At 46.4% G+C, this 25,509-nt stretch overlaps 1 protein-coding gene across 1 annotated transcript; it reads left to right on the top strand.

Moving 5' to 3' along the window:
* The first annotated feature begins 330 nt into the window (after nucleotides 1–330).
* LOC131287241 (uncharacterized) lies at nucleotides 331–23,075 on the top strand. Its single transcript, XM_058316274.1, has 7 exons — nucleotides 331–2,221; nucleotides 2,311–2,393; nucleotides 20,048–20,306; nucleotides 20,431–20,579; nucleotides 20,669–21,353; nucleotides 22,168–22,749; nucleotides 22,832–23,075. Exons 1-7 carry the CDS (start codon nucleotides 332–334, stop codon nucleotides 23,012–23,014), a joined length of 3,831 nt encoding a protein of 1,276 aa, XP_058172257.1. The 5' UTR covers nucleotide 331; the 3' UTR covers nucleotides 23,015–23,075.
* The last annotated feature ends 2,434 nt before the right edge of the window (nucleotides 23,076–25,509 follow it).

Genomic DNA, 25,509 nt, shown 5'->3' with positions numbered 1-25,509 from the left:
TAGGTTTTGATTGTTTCATGAAAATGGAATACGAGTTCAAATGTTTCTTGATTCTACGAGCAGCAAAAATAGAATATACTATTTCATAACATTATCAGGAATATGTTTATTTAATTGCTTATTTTTCACTCAAATATTGATTTTATTCTCAACCAAGATTATTGGAGCGAAGAAGTACTAGCGCAAGTAGGAACCTTGTTCGCAATGTCAAAATACTCTACGCAAACCTTGGTTGAATTCTTCGAATTGTTATGACAGGTGTTTATAATCAGCGCGCATTTTGTTTACGTTATTTTTCAGCGTGGATTGCCGGCAATCAGTTTATTTGAAGATGATCAAAAGACCCTCGAAAAAAGACAGTGAAAATGAAATTTTGCGCATGCAGCAGGAATTTTACGCGGAGCAAAACCGAGACGCTAACTTTCAACCCGCTGCCAAAGTGATTCGGATGCAACGTGATGGGACAAGTGAACGACCAGAAAGTGCCTCTTCCAGTGGCAATGTTCGTCAATCGGAATTCGCAAAACGCCGCGCACAACGCTTGCAGGCGATGCAAGCAACGGTCGAACCGACTGAGAAAATGGACGTCCAGGATGGGAAAGATGAAGCAGAGGTTGAGCCCGCGGAGGAGGAGGCCACCTTAGAATCGTATGTTATGGGTGATGTAGTTGAACGCCAACCGGGATATGTTTTTAAGGCAAGCGTTTCCCAGCCTGATGGCTCTTTCCCCCGAACCATGCACATTACCGCATACCCAATGCGCGCTAAACCAGAAGGCTCAAAAAAGAGTCTGTTCGCGCAAATGATTTCAAAAGGAAAAGAGGATCCCGCAAAAGTGACCGAAAACACTCCGGACGAGACTTTAGAATATGAGGAACCAACCGGCAGTTCGCTTCTGGAAGGATGGGACGCAACGGAAATACACAACGAAAACATGCGAAAGCTACAGCAAATGTCGGCTGGGGAAATTAACATAGAAAGAGACCATCTTCTCAGTACTCTTGATCCGAAGCTGATAGAGTTTATTAAGTCGCGTAAAAAGCAGGCTCCTTCTGGGAATGATAACTCAACCGAAAAACAACCAGTTCTCAGCGAAACTGTTCCCGCTCCGAGTATTATTCCAGCCGGAATGGAGGTGTTGCGCGAGAAGGGCGCCGAGCAGTGGATTAACTTTGACGTTTTGGAGCCGGAAAAGTTGGAGTGGACCAAGGATATCGAACGGAGCATGAAGGAACTCAAGCCCGGAGAATCCTATGAGGCCCGTTTCGACTGGAAGGGTGTCCTGCAACCGTACGTTTCAGAAGAGAGTGGTAAAAAGAAAGACGATCGCGAGCTGTACCTACACGGAGAAGATGCACAACGTCCCGGGTACACGTTGCAGGAGTTGTTCCGTTTGGCCCGGTCAAACGTTCTACAGCAGCGCATTTCCGCACTGGGAGCGATCGCGGGAATACTGCACATCATGAACCAAGGATTCTACGATGGCATTCTTGAGCTTCCCGTCTCAAAGGTGTTTTTCTTTCTTCGTTTCGCGCTGGACGAAAACACTCCGTCTGTGGTGGAGGTAGCATCGCGAGCCTTGGCAAGCCTTTTCTACAACGATACCGACGAGATTTTGCTCGATACGGTGTTTGACTCCGAGTACGGTATGGTTCAACCTCAGCTGGCCCTCAACATAACGCACAGTCGCGAGGATGAATTGAAGCAACGTGAATCAGAGCTACAGGCTGGGTTTGGTGCATTGAACCTTGGTGGTGGAAACCGCGCATCACCGACGCCCAGGTTCAAAAGCAACCTTCCGGAGGATGATCCGGACGACGTGCACAATCGAGAAACGATGAACGACTTTCACCTGGCTGAAACAGATCTCGTCGAATGCCTGTTGCGTACGAACATCCTGGAGCGCATTCGGTATATTCTGTTCTCCATGAAACCGGAGGGGGCTACCGTCATCAATTGCACAAAGATTTTGATTCGTTTGGCGCGTACTAGCGAACAGATTGCGTTGAAAATAGCTACCAACGAACCGCTCGTGGGAGGACTGATAAAGAACTATCTTACGTCGATCTACAGCAGTGATGATCATCTACCTCAACACGTGGTGTTGAAGCTGGTGAGACTTCTGTGCGGCTATCGGCAAACCTTTTACGCCCAACATCTGCACCGATTCCATGTCGTCAGTTTGGTGAAGCGGTTCGTTTTCTGTCGCAAGGATATCGATGTAAGTCAAACATAGTATGAAAAGAAACCTACCGATCTATTATGGCCAGTTTTTATTGATCTTTTTCTATTGGTTTTTGGGTTTTATAGATCAAAATGATCCAGATACAGATCGAAGCGTTCCGATTTTTCCGTCTTCTGATGCAGTGTAAGCCGGATGAAGAACTGTACAGGTGAGTTTTATTTGTTTATAAGTACTGTACTTTTTATTGTTTTGTTACCCTCTTTGTTGCTTTATCAACAAACATCGATTTTTTTATGGACAAATTTTTGTGAGAACTATTCACTTTTTTTTATATGCCTCCATGTTGAACATTTTTATCAGAATACCAGATTGGTAAAATGCTTTTTTGGGCAATAACTTATGTGGACTCCACATAAGTTCGTTTTAAAAATTGTAGCGCGTAAAAAAAAACAAATTGTTAAATTATTAATTTAAAATGTTGTTTAAACGTGTTTTTTGATTGTCAAAATGCTTCCCATAAAAAAAATGTGATTTAAACGTATAACGTTTGTATAAAAAAGGACACACTTTTATCGGAGATAGTGAATTTTATGTTACAATACAGTAAAATAATTCCTACGATCAATCAAGCGTCCTTACCGCAGTTGGCCGGAACTTACAGTTAGCCATAGCTGACAAAAATATGCTTGTTTTTCAGTCCTTTTGTGTGCGTCGCAATCATTTGCTCCCTATGGCATTCAAAATAGTGGTAATAGATCCAGCGTTTCTGCGACAGCCGGGGTCCGCGACAGCCGAGCGGTAGCGCCGATTAGAAAATCGGCCGGGGCTCACCACCTCGACGGGGTGGGTTCTAATCCCAACCGAGACCGGACCCTCCCCTGTACGAGAGGACTGACTATCCACGTACAACAGGGAAACAAGTCTCGTAAGCCCTTAACGGGCAGGCGTGACCAAGAGGACGTTACGCCAAGAAGAAGAAGATCCAGCGTTTATTTATTTAGTTTGAATGGAACGTCCATATTACTGCTTCTTCAGCATTCTTGCTGTTCTTGCTCGGTTACTCTCACTCGGCCTGACACTTATCCTGGTAACCGTCCTTCCCAACAACGACGTATAACCTTTACAATTTATACTAAACACACTTGATAACGAGCAAGGTTTAACATATTATAAAAGGAAATGATAGTGTATGGGAGACGAAGGGATAAAACGAGTGAGGGGAAGGTCAGAGATTGATTCCAAATTACCTGGCAAAAGCGAAGATAATATATAATCCCTCTGTCCCAACATGTCACGAATGGGGGTTAAAGGGATTCTTCCAGTCGTCCGGATTATCTCAAATAGTCGGGTCTGGCGGCTTCAAACTCTACATATGACCAGAGGAGATAGTCTATGTCGCAGAATCCGTTGCCACAGCTACATGCTTTGCTACCAGCTATTCCTATGTCTTATGTTTTGTACTTTACTTAAAACATACTTTATTCTACTTTTAACGTTGACTACTTTTTTCTACTTTTAACGTCGGGAAGCGAGGAGGCCATACTTTTGTGTACATCGTCCGTTATCGGGTACCGATAGCCAGTGGCGGATTTACACTCACGAGGGAATACCATAAACAAATTAAAAAAATTTGTTATTATAAATAAAAAAGTAAATTGATCCAAGGAAAGCGCACTACTGTTGCATTTCCTGTGGGGTCACCCGAAAACTAATTTTTTTAATAGTTTTAGTAACTAGTAACGATCAAATTGTGAAAATGTCGGACGTCCTTTTCTTCGCTAAATGTCGTATAATTGAGTGGTCAGAAATGAGTCCGCACAAAATACTGGAGCATCGGTGGTTAGATTGGATAAGCCTGGAATCCATAAAAAGCTAAAAAAAAAATAACAAGTGTTTTTTATTTGTACAGTTATGCAATAAATAAGTTTTTACTATTTACGTGTTCCCTGTTCTTATAAATTCACGTATTTTGTTTTTTGGTTCGTGCTCCAGTATTTTGTGTGGGCTTATTTCTGACCACTCAATTTCACATACGACATTTAGCCAAGAATTTTGATCGTTACTAGTTACTAAAACTACTAAACATTTTAGGTTTTTAGCAGTTGACGCCACTAGAGGCGCCACAGTTGTAAAACTGACCTCGTATCAGTCTACCACCTGTCGATCATTAAGAAGATTGATGAATTCTATAGAATATTTTTTTAAGCATAAATCTTACGATCCTTGGAGGTTCGGGGATCTCGGGGCCCACCGTGGCCGCTCAGTCCACTGTCGATAGCGGCGAGTGGAAGGATGGTTGCGTGCGTTGCGGCTTCCACTGGATGTGAAGCAGTGTCTCCACAACACTATGAGCTGTAGGTGCACATTCAACGCATAATTCAAATCATAAAACATTTATGAAACTTAATATTTGGGGGAAAAGAAGCTAAGCACGATATAAACAGCATGTTCTTGACTATTTTATGAACAACTTTTGAAAACAACAAATTAAATTGAATACAGAAACAAAACTAAGAGCGATTGCCAAAAATTTCCTTTTTTCTAATGAAATTTGTCGATTTGTTCAGGATGAACCCACTTGCTCTGTCGATCCACTTTGGGATGACCCATCGATGGTAGAAAACTAACAGTAGCACTCGATTGACTCGCGATTTCCATCAGATTATCGTAGGTGATAACGCGTCCTTAGTGTAGTTCCTACACTAGTTCCGGGAATTTGCTAACGCATCATTGTTGTGTGCCTATACAGGAAAACAAAACTAAGACCGATTATCAACAATCAATTTCAATATGGCTACCACAACTTTTGAGCTCACCTCTCTTAGGACCCATCTTGGAGCTTAATTTGGGGCTGTTGCCCCGGTGTGTGGTAGGGCCCATTGGAACCATTGGAAGGCTTGGGTCATACGACCTAATAAGATCCATCATCTCGGCAGATTCTACATCGGCGGCTAAATGTAAAATTGTGTTACCGGCGACATCCTTCATGTACAGCAGGCTGCGGTCGTAGTCGAGCAATATTTTAAGCATTCGATATGAGGTGTGCAAGGGGACTAGAACAGCGCAGTGAGCCGGTGTTGCACCTAACTCGCCCGGGACGTTGACGTTGACACCGAGTCCAACAAGTCGCTCCACGATATCGATCCGACCGTTCAGAACTGCGCAATCTATTAGACACTCTAGCATTCGCGGTGCCATCTCCAGCATGGTTTTGCCTAGCTCGTTACGTAGCTCGCGTCGAAGACATGCTTCGATCGCATCATTCGCTATGGCAGGGTGGGCTGGATGCTTCAAGCTCCAGTTAAGTGGTACAGCATTGTTATCGTCCGCCAGCAGTGGATTCGCACCATGGTCGAGGAGTAGCTTTGCCATCCGGTGTTGAAAAACAAATTCCTGAAGTTTTCTAGCGGAAGGATATGCAAGGCAGTAATGCAGCGCAGTTTGTCCCAGAAAATCTCTGGTGTTTATACTATCTGCTAGATCAAACGTAGTTCCGGGCGGGCGTACATCAAAGGCACAGCTCAGCTCCTCAATCTGCCAGTAGTAAATCGTCGCTTCAGTTGTGACCACACGTGCACAAATCGCGTCGTTGCTGGGAAACACTTGCCTACAGATGTCTCGTAGTTTTATGAAAGTACCGAGCAGGGATGCAGCCTCTGGTATTTTACAAACTCCTTCAAAATTAGGTGGAAATTCATTCTCTTCATCAGCGATGCAAAGAACCCTAAAAGTTACCGAAACTCCCAGATTGACGGTCACATCCCGCCAGAAATCACAATGCTTCAATGGTAGTAAGATTTTCAATCTGGTGATCATACTCTCGCAGCAGGTATGAACGTACAGCGTTTGATTTTCATCTTCTTTGTCCAATCGTACGATTTTAGAATCATTTTCAAAAACGATGTCACTGAGAACACCTAATCCTTCGATTATTCTCGATTTCTGGGAGCGATCGAGTAGTGTGCTGACCAAATCGTACCGCTGTTCCGCCTCACATCGCTCTAATTTTCTTATGGACGCCTTCAGTTGAGTAATTTCCTTTTTCTTTGATGTAGTATATTCAGGGCACAAAAGCTGGTTTAACCGCTGCTTCTGGAACGAAATGCTTGCCAAGACGCCTTTCTTCAAATATTGGAAGTACTTTTCCGATCGCTTCTTTACATCAATCAATCTGGTTTCCTTTCGATTCTGTAATCGCCTCACAAATCCAGCTAGGTTTTCTTTTCCTTTATGGCATGACTGTTCTTTTAACCGTTTCGTCGCAAACATTAGTTGGTCATTTATTCTTCTACCCATTCTCGAATTTTGCGAACGTTTTTGCCAACTCTCAGTGAAACTTTCTAGCTTTTCTTTTTCCCGTTTTTCCATCCGCGATGCTTTCAGCTGATCGATTTCGTCTGCCTTCGGCTCAACATCCACCAAGCACGATAGGTATTTCAACTGTTCCTTTGATATTTTGATAGCTTCCGAATCCTTCGCGTTGCGTCGTGAGTGTTCGGGTTTATTTTGTAAAGCGCTTAGGAGAGCTGTTTTGCCTGACACATGCTGCTCGACGTATGCAATAGTTTTCCAGTGCGGCAGCACGGAAAAAGCAACCGAGAGATAATCCTCTTTATCGATATCCGTCGAGAATCGGTTCAACTTGTCCTCGTCCAAGTCAGTCCAAGTTTGCTCTAAGCTTTGACTAATACAGCATGTCATCTTCTCATGCAACACCGTAGAGCAGTCGAACCAACCGAATCCGAGGCGCTTCAGTACGCGGATCATTCGTTTGGTGTCCTGCCCGTAACGAACAACAAAAGCCAACGGATGATCCGTTATCGTACCATACATAACACGGTCCACCGCCTTGACACGCTCGAGGAGCCTGGTCTGACCATGTCGTACTAAGAGCAAAAAGGTTGTATCTCCCTCCATCGAGATGTGATAGACAACGTCAGTGGAAACACCAGCTTCTAGCAGCACTCGGACACATTTCCAGTGTTTGCTTCTGGACGCCGCATGCAGGATTCCCGCAAAGTCGTGCGGGTTCGCAGGAGGATAGTTTTCTAACAGCTGTTGCAGTATTTTGTGCTGCCCTGGGGTTATTGCGGCCAGTTCGTAGCAGTTATCTATCGGGCCTGAAAGATACTGGAGCAAGTTAGGGTGCTCGAGAAGACGCGAGAACGCAATCTGATTTTTCGCTCTTATGCACGTGGTTATCATGATGTTGAAGTAGTTTGCACAGAGGTTGTGTTTCCTTACCAAAGTATTAAAAATTTCCATCGGAGCGTGTGTGATGATCGCACTTTGCAACGATCGGAGATGTGAAAAGGATACTTTGCTTGCCAGTAAAAGTTTCACGATCGACCACACACCGCAGAAGATGGCATCAGTCAGCGGATCCAGTGTTTTATCACTCCGAATGTCACCGGTGAAGAATTGCAGCATTTCACGGACGCTTCGTTCGTTACCGCTTTTGATCAGGAGTCTCAGAGCTTGATGTCTGAACTTTTCGGATATGATTCGCTTGAAGAGTTCAGTACCACGCAGGCGAGAAATAAACTCGTCCCACTCGAAGATCTCGTAATGTTCTTCCGATTTGAGCATTTTCTCGAAAATCTGTTCAATGCCTCTTAATTGGAGCATTCTCGGGAAAGCCTCTTCAAAGTCGCGTCTCATTAGAGCCTGGTTCATAATGGTAATCGGATCTGAAATCTCCTGGCTAAAAGTATCATAGTACCGGCTGAGCAGCTCCGTAATCCATGGTGCCGGATGGCAGGGATCAAACAGCATCGTTAGTGGTTGATATTCCGATGGATAATGGTGGTTTGGAGAACAACAGAACAGGCTTCGGAGTTCTCCACCTGTTCGTATCGCTGAGTGCATCATCCCGACGTCCCGGGACTGAAAAGCCGCCATCAGGCGGTCTTGTTCGGCCACCCATCGGTGCGTATCTTCCACCGAGGGAAATCGCATGACATCACCGAACGGTTTCACCCGTCGGTCAAACAAGCAGATATCGGTGTTTGCTATCACATACGCGTTTACTAATTTTATTCCATTTAAGGTGCCTGATAGCATATCGTATGAGATGCCGTCATGTGCCAAGTAGTTACGGTAGTTCTTACCTTGTATCATCGGGATGCGGTGCATGACATAGTAGAAACTGTTACCAAAGTACCCGACCGAGGTCAACATTTCGGTTAGCTCCAGCTGGAGGTATTCGATGGAAGCTATGATTCCTGGATTACTAGGTTTCCAAGCATGCAAGCTTTCCACTGACTCCATTCCATTTTGTATAAGAATTGCTAGCAGTCTGCTGCGGCGCTCGTCGAACAATGTCTGCAACCGTTCTTGATCTTCTTTGATGAGCTGATCGATGACGGCCTCTTTCCCATCCTGGGCATTCTTGTCACTCTTTTTGTCTTCGAAAAAGTCTTCCAATATTTTCCGTTTTAGATCAACGGCAAAAATGTTCCTGTAGTACCTTTCCAGCATTTTGTGAAGATTTTGCACCTTTTCCTTATCCTCTTCTACGGGTACGCCTAGCTTCTGTGCAAGTTCACGGGTGTGCTGAATGTAGTCTAGCTCCTCCGCCGCTTTTATGGATCCCAAATAGATAGCCATGCATGATGTCATTGTGGAGAGTGACCCCAAACGGAGATCGAACCTAAAATCCGCGATGTACGTTTTCCGAAGCGCACTCACCCGATCGAAGAACTTCAACGGGGTGCGAATTGTCAGGATCCAGTCGAGCAAACGTCGCACGGTATTCAGATCCTTACTTGCGAAGCCCGCCTCTCTGACTTTTGCAAAGCCCACGTCCGCATGAATCTCTAAAATAGCCTCTAGGCTGGTGAACATTTTATAGTACTCGTGGAACATTGTCTTGATGTATGGTAACACTTTGCTAGTTCCTACGGGAAGCTCGCCCGTGTTGTCTAGAAGAGTCTTGATTTTGTCGAAATGGCTCTTAACGTATTGGTAGTACGTGTGCTGTAGCTCGGCAAGCTTTTCCATTTTTCCCACGTATACGAGCAAGGAACGTAGCTGCTCCAACGACCGACAGCGAAGCATCAACCCGTACAGTGTGTAGCGGGCGTCCTCGACGGCCACCGTGAACAACATGAGGAACATCACTCGTACTGGATCAGAATCCTGGTGTACCTTCGTGAAAACTCTCCAATCGTTTGCTTCGCTCATCAACGTTCTGGCCAGCGTAATGGAGTGTGAAAACGTTTCTCGCAAAACCATGTTAAAGATTGAAAACGGCATAGTCAGCATATTGGTTAGTACTGTAAAGACCTTGCCGGGCATGTTGGGTGACTTCTGGGTATTTTTGGTCGATTCACCCATTACCTGCAGGATTCGCTTAAATGAGTCGATAAAAACCGTCTTTTCGAATCCTCCTGGTGCGTACATCTGTGTCCAGCAGGCTATGATCTTCATCAGCGAATACAGCTGCTTCGTTTTGGCGTAGCACTTTTTCACTCTACGGATGATGGCACGATCCTTTCCCCGTACCAGATGCTTCAGGTCGATCACTTCCCCAGCAATAACTTCCGCGACTGCCAAGTCACTCGATTTACCTTTCTTCACATCGGCAAGCAGCTTGTTGGCCACATTTTCCGGAGATGCCATGTAGGGGAGTCTTGTGCAAATTTGTGCCTTCAGCTTCATTATACCAACTTCAGGAGATATCGGCTCCTTGAAATCGGGATTACTCGCCTGAGTCGCACTTTTGTTTAGCTGCTTTATTTTCGTCTGTATATCTTTGATCAATTTACTTTTAATTGCTGCTTTCTCGTCACCGGTGGCCGAACTCAACCTGTCAAAGTCCTTACGTTTGCCCTTCATCCAGTTATCACTCTCGCCGGTGCCCATCGATTGAACCTTTTCCCACAGATCCGTTAACGGATCGGTTTCGGACGGTTCTGAGCCCTGCGACTCTTCCATAATCTCCTTCAATTCTTGGGATATGTCTTTAATACAATCTCGGGCCAGCACAAGCTGTCGGTCGATCATACCGAGAAACTCCATTATCAGGCACTTATTTATCAGCAAACGGAAAGGCTCGTCGAAGGTACTCTTTTTGATTATGGAGATAAAAATCGCTAGACAAAATACCACCTCCGTCAGCGGCAGGTGGTGAAGAAAACGGAAGTTTTTGAGGAAGTACAGATGATTGTGGATGACTTGCAGACGGTGTAGCAGCTGATTATCAATATCATCGAACATGTGGGTATTGTATCGCTTCCGAATCGCCGACCAACAATCGAAGAAGATATCCATTTGGCCCATCCACTCCTGAGGATCTTTCGCTCCGGGCCAATCGCCGACCAAGTTCCGGTACGCATAGTCTGACAGCTTCCAGTGAAGAAAACTGCGCAGATCGTCCGGAAGATCCAGGTTTTTCACATTCACTTTTACCAGCGCGCTGGCAATGCTTTGGAATGTGTCCGCCTCGGAGCATTCCTTCCTCATCGTGAGGTATTTTTGAAACAATTTCAGTGAGCCATGTCTCATCAGCCGATAGCACGCGGTCGGGCCATCCACACCGTCAGTTTCGAGAACTATAAGTTGCTCCACAAGTTCGAGGGTACCGGTCTCGTAGGCGCGCACCAGCACCGTAAATCCGTCGCTATCACGCTGCGTTGCGTCCACTAAACCACTCGCAATAAGTCGTCGAATCAGAGCGAAACGCTTTCCATTCGGAACATCCAAACACAAATGTAATGGCGACACCTTTTTGGACGATTCAAATTGCAGCACAGTTTCGATGGTGGCACGTTCCAGGCACTGAGCCAAAGTTTCTTCATCGCCGGCGCAGATGGCTTCATACATTGTGTCGACTGTATTGTTCTCCATTTTAAAAAATTAGGTTTACTTAACTTTTCCTCAGGCTTGATATTACACTGCACAGCTTGAAACTACACTCAGTCGCTGCTAACCACGTCCCTGTTGTTAGACGGTCAGAGAGCTACATCAAATGTTATTTCGCGGCAATACAAGGAACAGATAAGATGTATCGTGTCTCATATCTTTTTGAGAAAAAGGCAGGTCGGTCCAATGGTTTAGTGTAGTGTTGTGCTTTATGAATCTTTAAGCGATACTCCTTCGTACAGTTTGCAAATCGGTAAGTGGGACACTTGAAGAAAGAACACTTGTCTGGGTTTGCGGTCAATGTTAGAGTACTTATAATTGATAACAGGGAACTTCGCTTATCACATCCTTTTATCTATCTTCCTACGAAGCATGTGCAAAATTGAGCTTAGAAATCAGTCATCAAACGACGCAATGATTGAACGAGTGCAAAAAGTCACAATTTCGCCAACCAAACGTAAAGTTCACAATTTACCGTGTCGCAACGCTTAACAACCCGCGTGTCTGCACCAGTTCCTCCGTATCTGGTCGCCCTGTTTAATAATCCTTTTTTTGCGTCCTGTGAAGTTTGTTTACATTCTATTTGATGTTTGTTTTTTTTTTATAAGGGTTCGTTACATTTATTTCACTTAAAATACTAATTACTTAACTAATATCACATATGGAAATAAATTGTTTACTCCCTTCTCGAGCTCTTTTGGTGCCCTCACACAGCATGCACCTACACGGTAGAGCTGTGCGGGGGCGAGCAACTGGCTATCGATCCTTTTTTCCCCTAACTATATGTTGGCCTTATTGGGCCGTATTTTCAAGTGCTCGCCCACGGGCTTGGCCTTCTTCACGTCTTTGCCTCCGATAAGCTCGCTGGCGAGCATTTCGCTGGTTTCGTCGGGTGTTGCTTAGTCGCATCTCAGCGTCCTGTAGTGCTGCTGCTGTTGCACCCTGCCGATCCGGCGCTGCGTCGTGATGCCGAAGTAGCGCCACGTTACGCGCCATCGTCGCCTCGTAGATCCCGGGTGGCATCCGACGCTGGCGTCTTCGGAGCCGCCTGATTTTGGCGAGGAGCTGCCCCGCTCTCCGCTGGAAGTCTTGTCTGGTAGTCTCGTCCATGGCCTGGATTCTGGCCCTCAGTGTCGGGTCGCGTCCAAACTGGCCCGTCCTGGAGCGATCCTGGACCGTTGCCCGCAACGTCGCACTACGCCTAGCGGCGACCGTCTCGCGTTCTGCTGCTGCGCCGCGCTCGGCGTTCCAAATCCGCTGGAGCTCGGACATAATCAGCCTAGCTGCCTCATATATGCGGTCCCACGTCTCCTGGCTGTGAAGCAGGTGCTCGTTGATATTTTCTGCCGCCACGGCCTGCAGCAGTCGCTCCCGCACCTCCGCGAACCATGGACGCAGAATGAGGACATGCTCTGGCGTCTCGTCGATGCCCGGGCCGGCCGGGCAACCCGGGGATCGGGTGAACTTCCTGAAGCACAAGTACTGACGGAAAAATCCATGCCCCGTCAGCACCTGGGACAAGTGGAAGTTCACCCGTCCAAGTTTGCGGGCTACCCACCGCTCCACGTCCGGAATCATCTGATGGCTCCAACGCACGAATCTGCGGACGAAATCGAGCGGACTGGATCCCGTGCCGAAGCGTCCCAGTCCCGTTGCCACCTCCGGAACGTTTTCGCTCGCTCCTCCTTTCGGATCGCGGCAGGAGCGCCGCCTGTCGTTCGTCTCCGCTCATGGCAGCGATGGTCCTCTTGTATAAGTTCCACGATTGGGGGCAAGCTACGACGGTGGTGACGTCGTACTTAACAGTACGGAAAGTACTAGCCACCATCTTCGCTGACCGGTTGTGGACCTTATTTAACTTGCGTCGATTAATCTGCAGCTCCGTTGCCTTCGACCACACCGGGGCAGCGTATCGCATGATGGAAGTTGCGACACTGGCCATGGTGCGACGTCGAACGCTAGACGGTCCACCGTGGTTCTTCAGAAGGTATCCCATTGCCCTGTTGATTTTGGTAGCCTTCTCGGGGACGGCCTGTACGTGGAAATTCCACGACTGGTGGTCCTCCACTTGGACGCCGAGGTACCGTATGTGGCGCCGCGAACGAAGTATTGTGCCCCCGACGCGTACTGGCACCCTCGGGTGGCCCCGCCGCAGACTGCTGATCATCACTATCTCCGTCTTTTGCAGCGCCAGAGACAGCTGATGTTCGGCCATCCACCGCTGCACAAGAATGACGGATTGGGTAGCCAGCGATGATGCTTCCCGTGGCGTCCGGCCGGGAACCGTAAGTACTATATCGTCGGCGAATCCCACTATCTCCACCCCGGGGGGTAGCTGCAAAGACACGACACCGTCATACATGGCATTCCACAGAGAAGGCCCCAGAACGGAGCCCTGTGGAACGCCTGCAGTGATGTGTCGGGTCACCGTCCCGGCGCTCGTTGTGTAGTGGAGTACCCTGCCGCGGAAGTAGCTCCCAATGATGTTCAGGAGCGAGCCCGGAACACCCTTCTCCTGAAGCGCCTCTCCTATCCTGGTCCAGCTGGCCGAGTTAAAGGCGTTGCGCACGTCCAACGCGACCACCATGCAGCAACGTCGGTCTCGCTTGTTGGTGCGGTTGAAGGCCATCGCGCGCCTTCCGGCCTTCACCACCTCCTGGATCGGTTCCACCGTTGATCTCCCCTTACGGAAACCGTATTGTCGGGGAGAAAGGCGTGGACCGTCTGGCAGTGGGGCCTCCAGATGGTCGTTCAGGCGATCCCGGACTATGCGTTCGAACACTTTACCGACAGTGTCTAGCATGTATAGGGGCCTAAAGGATGACGCTTGTCCCGGTGGTTTTCCCGCCTTGGGCAGCAAGACCAGTCGCTGAGCCTTCCACTGTTCCGGAAAGCATCCGCTATCGAGGAGCTCCTGGAAGATACGGCTGGAAGATGCCACTGCCCCATTCGGAATTCCATCCGGACCCGGAGCTTTCCGTGGGTTCAGCCGTGACGCGGTAGCAAGCAGCTCCTCATTGGTGATGGGGCGAACCGTTTCTGCAATGGCCTCCTCTCGTTCGGGCCATTCCATAGGGGGGTGGGTGGTAAAGAGCTCGTCCACGATGCCTCCCAAGAGCTCCGGGTCAAGCTCCTGTGGCAACCGGGCTCCCTTAACCCACGATTGGATGATTTTATAAGCGTTTCCCACGGATTATCCTCGATGGAGTCTTCCAGTTCTTCGGCACAGCGGCGTTTGCTCGGGTTGATAGCCCTCCTGAGGGTTTTCCGCAGCCCGCGGAATGTGTCGGCGCGCAGAGATCGGAGTGTCGGATCCCGGGTTCGACGAAGCACCGCTTGGGCGCGCTTACACGCCGCTCGCAACCCCACGATCTCGTCGGTCCACCAGTACACATACGTCCTGTTTACAGCACCGGTCAGCCGTGGCATGGTCTCGTCACACGCGCGCAGCATCGTCGAGACTAATGAAACCGGATCCAGCGCCACCTCCTCGAACCGAAGCACTCGCAGCGCTGTGATATTAAGCTCCGCGGAGAACAGCGTTGTGTCCCACTGACGACCCGACGGTGGTGGCCTCCTTGTTGTCCTTGGTACCTGCTGTAATGCGGTACGCACCGTGTATGAGAGCGGTTGATGTTCGCTCGTTGTGAAGTCCGAAAGGACAACCCAGTCCTCCGCGGTGGCAATGCAGGGGCTTGCAAACGTAACATCGTTGACAGTAGGTGGTGCGACGCTATTACCGATGAACGTGGGCGTGCTCCCGCGGTTGATCACCCCAGGAGGTCCCAGGATGGTGGCGCGTAACAGCTGATCAAGGTGGTGCCGTCCACCTCCACAACCACCATCCCTTTGATGTTTGTTTACATCCAGTAGTCTGTGGTGCGTGTCGGGTGACTGCGTTGACAGCACACCAAAATGATGTGAGCGGATGAAAACCGATACGGAATCATTACACCTATGCGTGTATCCGGGCGGCAAGGTGTTAATACATTGATGAATCTTTAGAAACTTCTTCTGTTTCTTCTTTTCTGGCCCGCTGGCCTGACATGGTCACCAATCGTTCTCCAAGTGTCTAGGTCCATGGCTGCAGCTCTCCATCCCCGGTCGCATCCGATGTCCCGCAGGTTTTGCTCCTCTTGGTTTTGCTCTTCTTGTGGAGGCATGGGTCCGGCATCCTCATGACATGCCCTAATTAGTAATGTGCGCTCTGAGTGAGAATGAGTGAGTGATTCGAATCTTAATATTGACTGAACGATTTAAATCCTAACAGATAGTTTTTGTGACTCCCTTTGATTTGAATCCTTAACTGGGATTCGAATCCCCGAATCCCGAAAAAACCCCTTTTAAAAAAACAAATACCCATCCCTCTTTTAGGGCTATAGCGCTCGTATATTACCATTGCCAGAGAGACTAACAGGCAGGAATGAAATAATAGAAATATGCAACACTATTGTATTTGCTTGTTCATTTGGGTCCTGTACGCGTTGTTCGTTTTTATTATAATTGTAATACTAAAATGTAAAGTATAATCTTTTCCTTAATATCATGCTGAAACTGTACAAAATAAGAAAACAAAACGTACATAGCAAGTCAATATGCAAAATTAATTCCGTTTAGTTTCGTTAGCCTGTCGTATCGGTTCCTCAATCCAACATCAAAAGGTGGCAAAACTTTATCACCTCATCGTGCGCCTTGAAGTAGCACTTGGTCGTCTGGTAGGCGGTATCGCACTTGTCCGGCGTTACTGAAAGGGATACGTAAAGTACGACGTCTCAAAATGGAGCGCTGACAAATGGCCGAGCCCTTACCGATGTGACTGCATTCGCGCGTCAGATGTTCCACCGCTTCCTTGACATCGTCGGGCACGAGGTACAGCAACCGATCGAGCAGGATGCGCCCGGTCTCCTCGTCGATAACGTCGATTTTGTCGAACAGGCAGTGGATGTAGCACTTTACCGCCGGATCGTCGTGTACCGTTCCGTCCAGGCACTGGCGCAGCAGCTCCTCCGAGGCGCCCGATTCGGCGATGCAAATTTCGTGCAGCATTTTCGCCGGTTTCTTGTACCGATCCGGTATTTCGAATCCCTGCGGGGCGGACGGAAGGAAAAGTTTGTTAGGTAAAACTAGATTTCTCCCACGCTACCAACGCTTACTTCTGCGTTGCTTGGGAACGGAATGTGGCACAAATAATCGCACTGAGCAAGTTGAATGCGGGTGTAAGAGTTCTGAGTGTGCTTTGCCGAGGGCTTAATAGTATAAACGAGTTTGAGAACTTTTTCCCGGAAAAGAAATCCATCGACCGATAAACCGTCCCAACGATCGTTAACAAACGCACCCTGGGAAGGCTGATTGCACGAGTGCGTTGGGATGAATTCTATCAGCTGGTAGTTACATTGAGAGGTGGAAAAGTTGGTCACTTTCCTCTACTCCACGGCAGGTGGCATTTCACACTCCATTGTGGACGTACTCAGGGATTAACAATGCCCAGTTTTCGCATTCCTTGGATGGTGGACCCCGGATTGGCCTTGACATTTTGTTTCCGACTGCACCCTGTTGTGTTGTAAAGTCCACTCTGCTGCAGAACTTTGCCCGAATCGTGTTAGTTTTCATTGTAAGTTCAGCTCGAACCAATGCTCCCGTTTTCCGTCGTACCCTCGTTTCGCTGATCGATCGAAAAATCCGGACCCCAATTTTCAACAAGGATGAGGATGTATCGAGCACAAAAAAAAAGCGAAAATGGGCAATATGCCCATGTGCGAGTGTTTGTTTTTGACAAACACATTCACCGTTGGCAAACAACACGTGTGGATTATGTCGGTTTCGGGGGGGCACCATACTTTGAACCGAACTTTTTCTGTAACACGGTTCTCCTGCTCGGCACTTTGGTTTCCTGTTTCCGGTACCTTTTTTCGTCCTTCCGGTGGTGGCTTTCTTAATAAAATGTTTTTACCTATCCAGTTAATTTTTACGAATCCTTCTTATCCCGTTACACGAGAACAAGGAAAATTAATACATGTAATCATGTAATTAAGTTATGAGAGCAATTTATGAACTGATGCCATTATTTATCGCCTGAAAAGCTAGCCATCACCTTTACTCACAGGCTCTTTCAGTAATATCAATCTTTTTCCAATCATCGGTTTCATTATTTGTATGCTTTGCTTACCCTTTCCTTGCGAACGGCTCCCGTTTCCGGTTGGATAACGTGTTCCCTATATTTTGGGCTTCGACACTACCTCCCATAACCACTAATAAACTCCCAATCAGCACGATCATCCGGCGGGTGGAGAACGGGAAAAGTTTGGCAAACTTTGCCTGATCCCTTCTATGTTTCTTTTTGCTTGCTTTACCACAAAACCAAAAAACAGATTCTAATCCGTACCGTTCCCGAATTGGATCCCGGAAAGGACGTGTTTGGTGAAAGTTACTCATCCGCGTCATGTTGTTTCGAAGCAAAGTTCGGTCGCTGCCAATATTGAGCTACCCTTAGTACGGATTTCGGAAAAAAGTTTCCGTGTTTTTTATCTGCGCCACACCATCCTTTGGCGAACCATCAATCGAGCAACGAATAGTGTGATGTATTGGAACAGATCGTTTTTCAGGGTGAAACAGACGGCAGAGATGGGTGTGGGAAAAATCGTTGCAGAGAGTGGGGTGAAACCGGACACGGAATGTAAATGTAGCAAGCAAAACGAAACTAATATTAAAAAACCACAGTTCTTGTGGCATATGTTTGTATGCCACTCGCGTCGTACGACAGTTGGTGCCAAAACTTACGCTCGAAAGGACGATACATAAGGTCAGGATGAAAGGACATTTCATCGTCACCATCCTTTTGACTCCACCGTAAGACATCTCCTATGTTGCATGCACGTTTACCGGGAACTGGGTTCTATAGCACTTGTGCACTTCCTTGCCGTTGCCATCCGGCACGTCTATCCGGATTAGAACGTCTTGCAAGACGTCGCTTCTCGCGTCGGGCCACTTGCACTGCCTCTGCCAGCTCACGCCACAAAGCTGCGGCTATTTATACTTTGAAACTTTGAAAGCTAGTCACGAGTTTAGCGAGCGAGGCGAAGAGCGTCGCTGGCGGAAAAACAAATCTGCCGATCATCTACCCGAGCATGTAAATGCGTGCCTTCCGCGAAGGAAGGTTACCAGATTTGATTGAGTATCTCGGTTTCACTTCTACTAGTAAGGATGATTTTCTAAAATGTCGCACCGTACGACCGTAGATAGGTGTATTTACGTGCAGCTGAGATGCGCCCTATCACCGCAATCAACTATCGTTTGTATTCATTTGATGGGTATCGTATGGAATATTCAGTGTTTTTCTTTATCTAGCTAGGATTCAGGCCCTTTTTGTCGGAATGTTGTGTTTACTTTAAGGAACAATGTGGAAATCAGTACAAAAGCAAATACATATCAAATTAAATAAAACAAAGCTAAAAGTTAATAGGATTGAGTCCCATTCCTAGGCATAATGGTTTCAGTGCACAGTAGTTACTTCCGAGGGAACTTATTTCCTTTTTTTAAATAAGAGTGATTGGAAAACTGGAGTTGCAATTGGGGAAAGTACACGGTAAAAGAAGAAGTGGAGTAATTTTTGCCTTGTACGTTAACACTAGAACTATCGCGATTTTGACGCTTGAAACTTTACCGCGATTTATGTGTAATATTTAAAAAATAAATTTATTTTTGAACACATAAAAATTAGGATTCCATTGGATGTGTGAAAGTCATGCATTAACATTTGGTAGAATTGTTTAACCGTAAGAAACAAATGTGATGCAAAATGAAAATATTAATATTATAAATAAATAAAATTTAACCACAGGCAGTAAATTTAATTAATCAAAAACACAAATTTGAATGAAGCATAATGTCTTTATCTTTGAATTTAATTTTTACTCAAATTGTCTTTTAAATCCAATAATTTTTTTTGATGTTCCCTAAATAAGAATAATTGTTTTAAAATACCTCATGCATACCCTCGTTTTATCCTCCTCCGTCTACTAAAAACGTATTTAGTGTATTTTTTTCGTTTCGTTCCTTCTTTAAATAATCGGATTCCTTTATGTATAGGTAAAGTGTGTACCTTTATATGTAGCGTTGTTTTCCTCTCGAAAATTCATCTCAATTCTTCCCTTATATTTCATGTTTTATAAAAAGAACCATAATTTAAGCCGGTAAAAACAAAACCCTTTCGTTGAATATGTATTTCAGAGACCTAACAAGGCAAGTAAAGGACATTCAGCTTATACGAATCATCTGCAATCTGTTGCAGTGCATATTCCTCGTTTTATTTTCAAGGTTTGGAACGTTTAAGCTGCAGTGATCTGCAATCATTACTCTGTCACCAGCTCACCACCTAATAATCTTCAACCGAGAAAGGCTGAACGTAACGGTAGGGGAACGATTGCGTGCCAAATTGAATATTGATTAAAAAGATGCGGTTTCATGGCCATGACTTTCCAGCAAGTGCAGCCGTACGAATGCGAACGTTGCTGGGTACGGTAACTATTGAGTAGATGGGCTACGCTTTTGCATAACGGACACCGTTCATATTTCGCTAGGAAACTCGATAAATCAGAGTGCAAATTTGCACGAGAACAATTAAATTGTTGCATTTGTAGCAGGAACCGGCTGAGGTAGTAGTTTTGTATGCTTCAAATATTGCCTTCGAAGGGCATCATGCAATTTATTGGTATTCATTCAACTTCAGTGTTCGATAACAGTCTGGACAACAGATGGTTGTGCTAAGCTAATTGAATCATGAGACAAATATGATATCAGTGAAGGGTGAACATATTAAGAGATAATATTTACTGAGAATCATCTTCAAACGAACCATTGAACCGCATAATTGAACTTGATTTAATTCACCATTTTATCAAAAAGTTTTATGAAACACTACGGTTGCACTTTCACAAACAAATGGTTAAGAAATAAGTTTACCTCTATTTCTTGTACTTTTGTCCAACCCCCCCTCTACAGCGAACTTTGGCCAGCCCTGTGCTACCTGCTCGAGTGGCACTATCAGCATCTCATTTTCGACGAGACTGGCTCGTTCATCATCCGTCAGCACTGCGTCGCCTTGTTAGCCCTAATTGGGCCCGGATTGCAGTCGGGTGCAGGAGCAGCAGCGAGTTCTTCCGATGCAACCGGTGCGACCCGTCACCGGCAGCTTTGTGATAAGCTATTTGCCTGCTTTTCGAAGTGGTTCACTGCAGCCCAGCGGGGTGGAGCTAACGAGGTAATTAATCACTAAGCATAATGTTAACATGATTGAATTCTTTGCAGAGTAAGAGAGATGGTGATAAAACATTTGTTTCATTCACAAAATCATGTTTCATTTGTTTGTGTCTGTTTGCATTTAGTTTTCGCAAAAGCTCCTCCTGGCCGCAAGTCTGTGGGTAGCGGGTTTAGCACGATTCCTAGCCGATGCAGCGTTTCTGGAATTCTTCGGGCGGTTTTTGCTTCCTTTCCTGCGCAGTGATCGATTTGAGGAAATTACTAGACCGTTAAGGTAAGCTTTCTTCTCCGTTGCCTTTCCTTCTAGTAGATGAGGATCCTCGCCACCCGTTGTATACACTCGTTTTTTGTCCCTTCCACCAGTTCAACATCGCTCATCTTGACTGATTTCGTTGACCGAACCCAATACGGTATATCGTCCCTGCCGACGCTGGGTGCGGTTCAGCTACGGCGCTCGCAAACCATCCCGATGCTAGTGGTTACGACGTCCTATCCCGTTTTCTTCCTACACGCCCTATTGGGTCTGTTGCTTCAGGAACAATCGACGCCGAACCCGTCCAGTATGGCATCACTTTTCACCGAGCTAAAAGACCTGCTCTTTGGGAACGCCGCTCACCGGCAATATTTCACCGAACTCATCACGATCGGCCACAAGCATCGAACGCAAACTGTTCCGACGACGGAACCGACCGGCGGCGGAGATGGAGCTTTGGTTTGCAACTGGTTCGCGCAAACCATCGAACGGCGGTACCTTCTCGACGTGCTGCGACTTAGGACCCTCGAAACGAAGTCGCTGAGGTTGGGGATCGACGTGCCGAACGACCACGAATCGGCCGCGAAAACGATGACACTACAGCTTGCGTTTGCCGCTACGTTGTCCATAAGCGAAGCGTTCTATCCTGCGCTGGTGCAACTTTTCGACGACATCCTTTTCGTGGCCGGTTACTATGACACCCGGACCTGCTCGGAACTGGCGATAACCGGGGCGGATTTGCAGCGATGGAAACTGAACTACAAATTGCTCGCACAGAGAGCGATTAAAAATGAGGTAAGTGGATTGTCCTTAAGCCGAACATTAGCAGGCATAGCATCTACTTGGTGTCGTTTCTGACAACCAGTGCTTCGATGTACTGGACGATTTCGAAGAAAAAAAGCGGACCATTCCGCACAGTTCCCACATCCGCACGATGACTGCTTTACGGGGAGCAATTTGAGACAGAGATGAAATTTGAAATACACTTAGATCCTCAACGAAATCACATTTCGTGGAGTTTTTTGAAAAGGCATCCACTCTTGGTTCAAGTAAGTGGTACGAAATGGATCACGTTGTTCCAAGCATAAACTCTTCGTGTTTATCTCAGTGGACGAAGCACGCTACCTAGAAAAACGAAATAAATTCAGTCTTCCCAAACGAACTTGCTTGTGTTGAGTTCACCTCATTTCCAAGTAAATTAAAAGCTCTGTTCACTGTTTCACTTGTTTCTGAGATAATTTTATCTCATTCGGTTTCTTTTAGTACAATCGTGGTTTAGCAAACAATGATGAAACGGAAAATTAATTCTGCCAAGCCAGTTGAGATATTATTCCCCCAACGTGAAACTTTTGTACTTTACAATTAATAACAAAACTCTTGATTTGAATTTTCTTGGATTTTTTAGCTGAAAATGATGAAATGTTAAGCTTTAAACAAAGGAAAAATTAGCCTGGAAAAGCGGTTTGAAATCGAACTTCATACTTTACCTAAATACTTCCTGGCAAAATCACTGTAGATTTAATTCAATTCAATTCAATTTGGCTTCATGCTGGAAAATGTCACCCTAAACTGTTTTTCCTCACAATTGCTGGAACAACATTTTTTCCAGGACAACATGCGACACGAACGGAGTGGTTTCACTGTTACCGAATGGAGGACTCCATTGCTGTGCCAAAGTTGGCCGTACAGTCCGCTATACTTGATGGTCGAAAAGTTAGAAAAAGGTGCCCCCCAGTTGGAAGTGTTATCCGAGCCGGTTATCATCGGAACTGGGTTGCGATTCTCCGAGCTGGTTGAGGCCAGCGGAATCGTCGTCGCGTGTCCCACCGAGCGGCTGATGTATCTGCTGGCCGCTTTCATGGGACCGGATTCGAAGTTCCTCGAGCCAGATCTATCGGCGCTGATTGGACGGCGACTGGCGGCTCTACGGACGCTGATGAGAACACTTCCGGTGTCTGGGAAACCCGTACGGTCGTTTAACTTGGAGTCGGTAATGCTCGAGGGCAAGAAAAGCTTCTACGGACTTTATCAGCTGGCGCTAGATGTGTTCCAGAGCTCCAGCTACGGTCATACCGGGTTCGGCAGCCTGTTGATGGCACCATTGGCCCAGAAGTACGACGTCCGGTGGCGCAACATGGTGTGGTCGGAGTACGTGGCCGTGCTGCGATTTATCACCTGCGACGAACCCGAGGTATGTCTATTGACCGGCCGGGAAAGCTAAGCTATATCTGAGCTATCTTCTTACACTCCGTATCGATTTATTCCTTCTTCAGCTTTTCGACGACATGGTGGACTACCTGCGACCAGAGGAAAGCGACGCAATGCTCCTACGAGCGTACGGCCAAGCGTTGAACTCCAATCTGCTCCGGGTCGGATCGATACCGCATCGTGTAGCCCAACATCACGTTCAGGCGTTCCGGTCGAAGGCGAAAGTGACGCACCCGCCGGGGGAGTGATGGTCAGATGAAACTAGACGTGCCGGACCAGGTCGAGTGGGTGGGTACGAGTATCGGTTACAATAAATAAAGTGTGAAATACGGCTAGGCTGTTGACTTTTGCCTGCTTCCAGGGACTTTCGTTTGTAATGAATTTATCGCCAATCTGACCCGTGGCCGCGTTCCAGTCGTTGAACGGAGCTGATATCCGTCTGTAATCAGGGTAAAAAGGTAAGAAAAAATGATGTTTATCCGCTCGGAAGAAGGCAGGCGTTTGTGCTGTAGGAAAATGCTATTTTATCCGGTTGCTTTCACACTGCCGAGGGTGGGCAACCTTCGGCGAAGATGCCTTTTTTTTGTCGCTATCTGTCCGTAACCAAATGCTTTGCAGTTCACAAAACATGACTGCATCCCTCGATGGGGTTCGCGTGTTGCTGGCAATTTATTTAAATTATGCTACAAAAGGCAGCTACCGATCCATGGCGTTGTTTTAATTACGTGTCCTTTGCACACTCGCACCTTCCAAGATGTCGGTTTAGATTCTTACGCTTCGATACGTGCGACAGGGAAATTCGGACCAGGTCGTATAGAAGTTATGAATAAATATTCTCATGCTAAACGATGCTATGCGAAACGTTTGAAGAATTATTAAAGTAGAAATCAACCAAACCTTTAACCTGTCCCGCTTGTGAAGATGGTTAGACTAAAGTAAATATTTCGCAGCCACCGTTGGAACGTGGCGGAGGGCGTGCTTTCTTTCGGGAGCTTCTCTGTGTATACTGATGAAGCGTCATACCATAAGCGAGTAAACAAGCCCACAAACTAACCGAAGCGTGTAGTTTGCCGCGTTCCAAAAGATGAAATTTCGCGAAGCCGTCACACCGTATCACGCTGAGAGCGCGGAATCCAGCCACCGATCGGTTGAGTGACTTCTTCTGTCGCCTGTTGTGATGAGACTAAAGTTGAACCCTCGCAGGGAAATACATTGTGACGGTTGCAAAGCAATGCTTCTATCTATGGCTGATCATAAACGCTCTGGCACTTTGGAAGAGCCAAGGCATTTCATTCATAACACTTAGGGAAATGTGTGCTACAAGCTTTGCTTAAGAAGAAAATAAACGAAACAAACAGTCGGGAAAAATCACTAATAATATTCTTCAATCCATGGGTTGTGATGAATTTACTGCTTCGAGAAAGTAAAATCGTATTTGACGGTTCGTTGGATTAAGCCAAAAATGAATGTTGAATTCGTCCCTGTTATGACGCGCAAAGGTAATGGAGCCGAATTCAATCAGGATCAAATGTTTGAAATTTTTTAGAATTCCCAGTTCTGTGTATCCTACTTTGGGGGTCCGCGACAGCCGAGCGGTAGCGCCGGTTAGAAAATCGGCCCATGAGCGCCGAGGCTCAGCACCTCGACGGCAAGGGTTCGAATCCCAACCGAGACCGGACCCTCCCCTGTACGAGAGGACTGACTATCCACGTACAACAGGGAAACAAGTCTCGTAAGCCCTTAACGGGCAGGCATGACCAAGAGGTCGTTACGCCAAGAAGAAGAAGTGTATCCTACTAGAAACGAGTGACAATACGACAATATTATAAGCCGCTCAAGTCACAGCCAAACATTTGCTTGAGTTTTTTAAAGTCACAATAAAAAAGGAACGTACCACGTGTTGCCGATATTGGAACAGCGCTAGCAAATTTAAATTGTATGGGTATTTAAAGCAAGGGCCATTGCGGCTTATTGTGTTGCTATTAAAAACAAACCCATCCCGTTGGTGCTTCAACGCTGACATTGAAACGCGATATATGATCGATTATTCCATAATGCCTCATTATCGAAAACCATCCCGTCTTATGGGGAAGCACGTTGCACGTTCGTGTGAACCGAGTCGCCTCGAGCCGTTAAATTCAGCGTTTGAGCAATTAATTAACACCAATTGGCACGTTGGCGTGTGTTGGATACATCTTCAAACGAACCGAATCGAACGCCACAGCACGAGATCATGGTTAAAGTGCTTAAGTATGTCACCGAAACGACAGGCCAAAAGACGCCGGCAATGACGACTACGACAACGACGACAATGTCTGGCCGTGGAGTTCCCTGGATGTCTCACTTAGCAAACGGAATGACTCACAGATGGTTGGTGGTAAAGGTGACGAAAGGCTAAGTGCTTGATATAGGACTGGGGAACAACAGGTTTCATTAGGGCCTATTTTCGGCAGGGCAAGAGCCATTTGTTATCTATGTCGTTTCTATGCTAAACATTTGTAGTACTTACGATATTGTTGAGTATTGTACTGTATTTAACGTGTTTCGTTGGTGCCAGTTTGGTTCTCTACATTCCGTTTGTGACAAGAATTGCGAGCAAATTTGCATGTGTAAATATCACCAAATATTAGCATAATTTTGCGTTTCTGTTGACTCTTGTTCATTGTCCTAGCAGCTTTTTGAATTCGTTGTTAATGAGCTAGTTAACAAGCATAAACAAAGAAATTTAAATGATATTTAGTTT

This window comes from Anopheles ziemanni, chromosome 3, assembly GCF_943734765.1.
Source record: "Anopheles ziemanni chromosome 3, idAnoZiCoDA_A2_x.2, whole genome shotgun sequence".
Lineage (NCBI taxonomy): Eukaryota > Metazoa > Arthropoda > Insecta > Diptera > Culicidae > Anopheles > Anopheles ziemanni.
The sequence above is the reverse complement of the archived record's forward strand: the minus strand, read 5'-3'. Positions and strand labels throughout refer to the sequence as shown.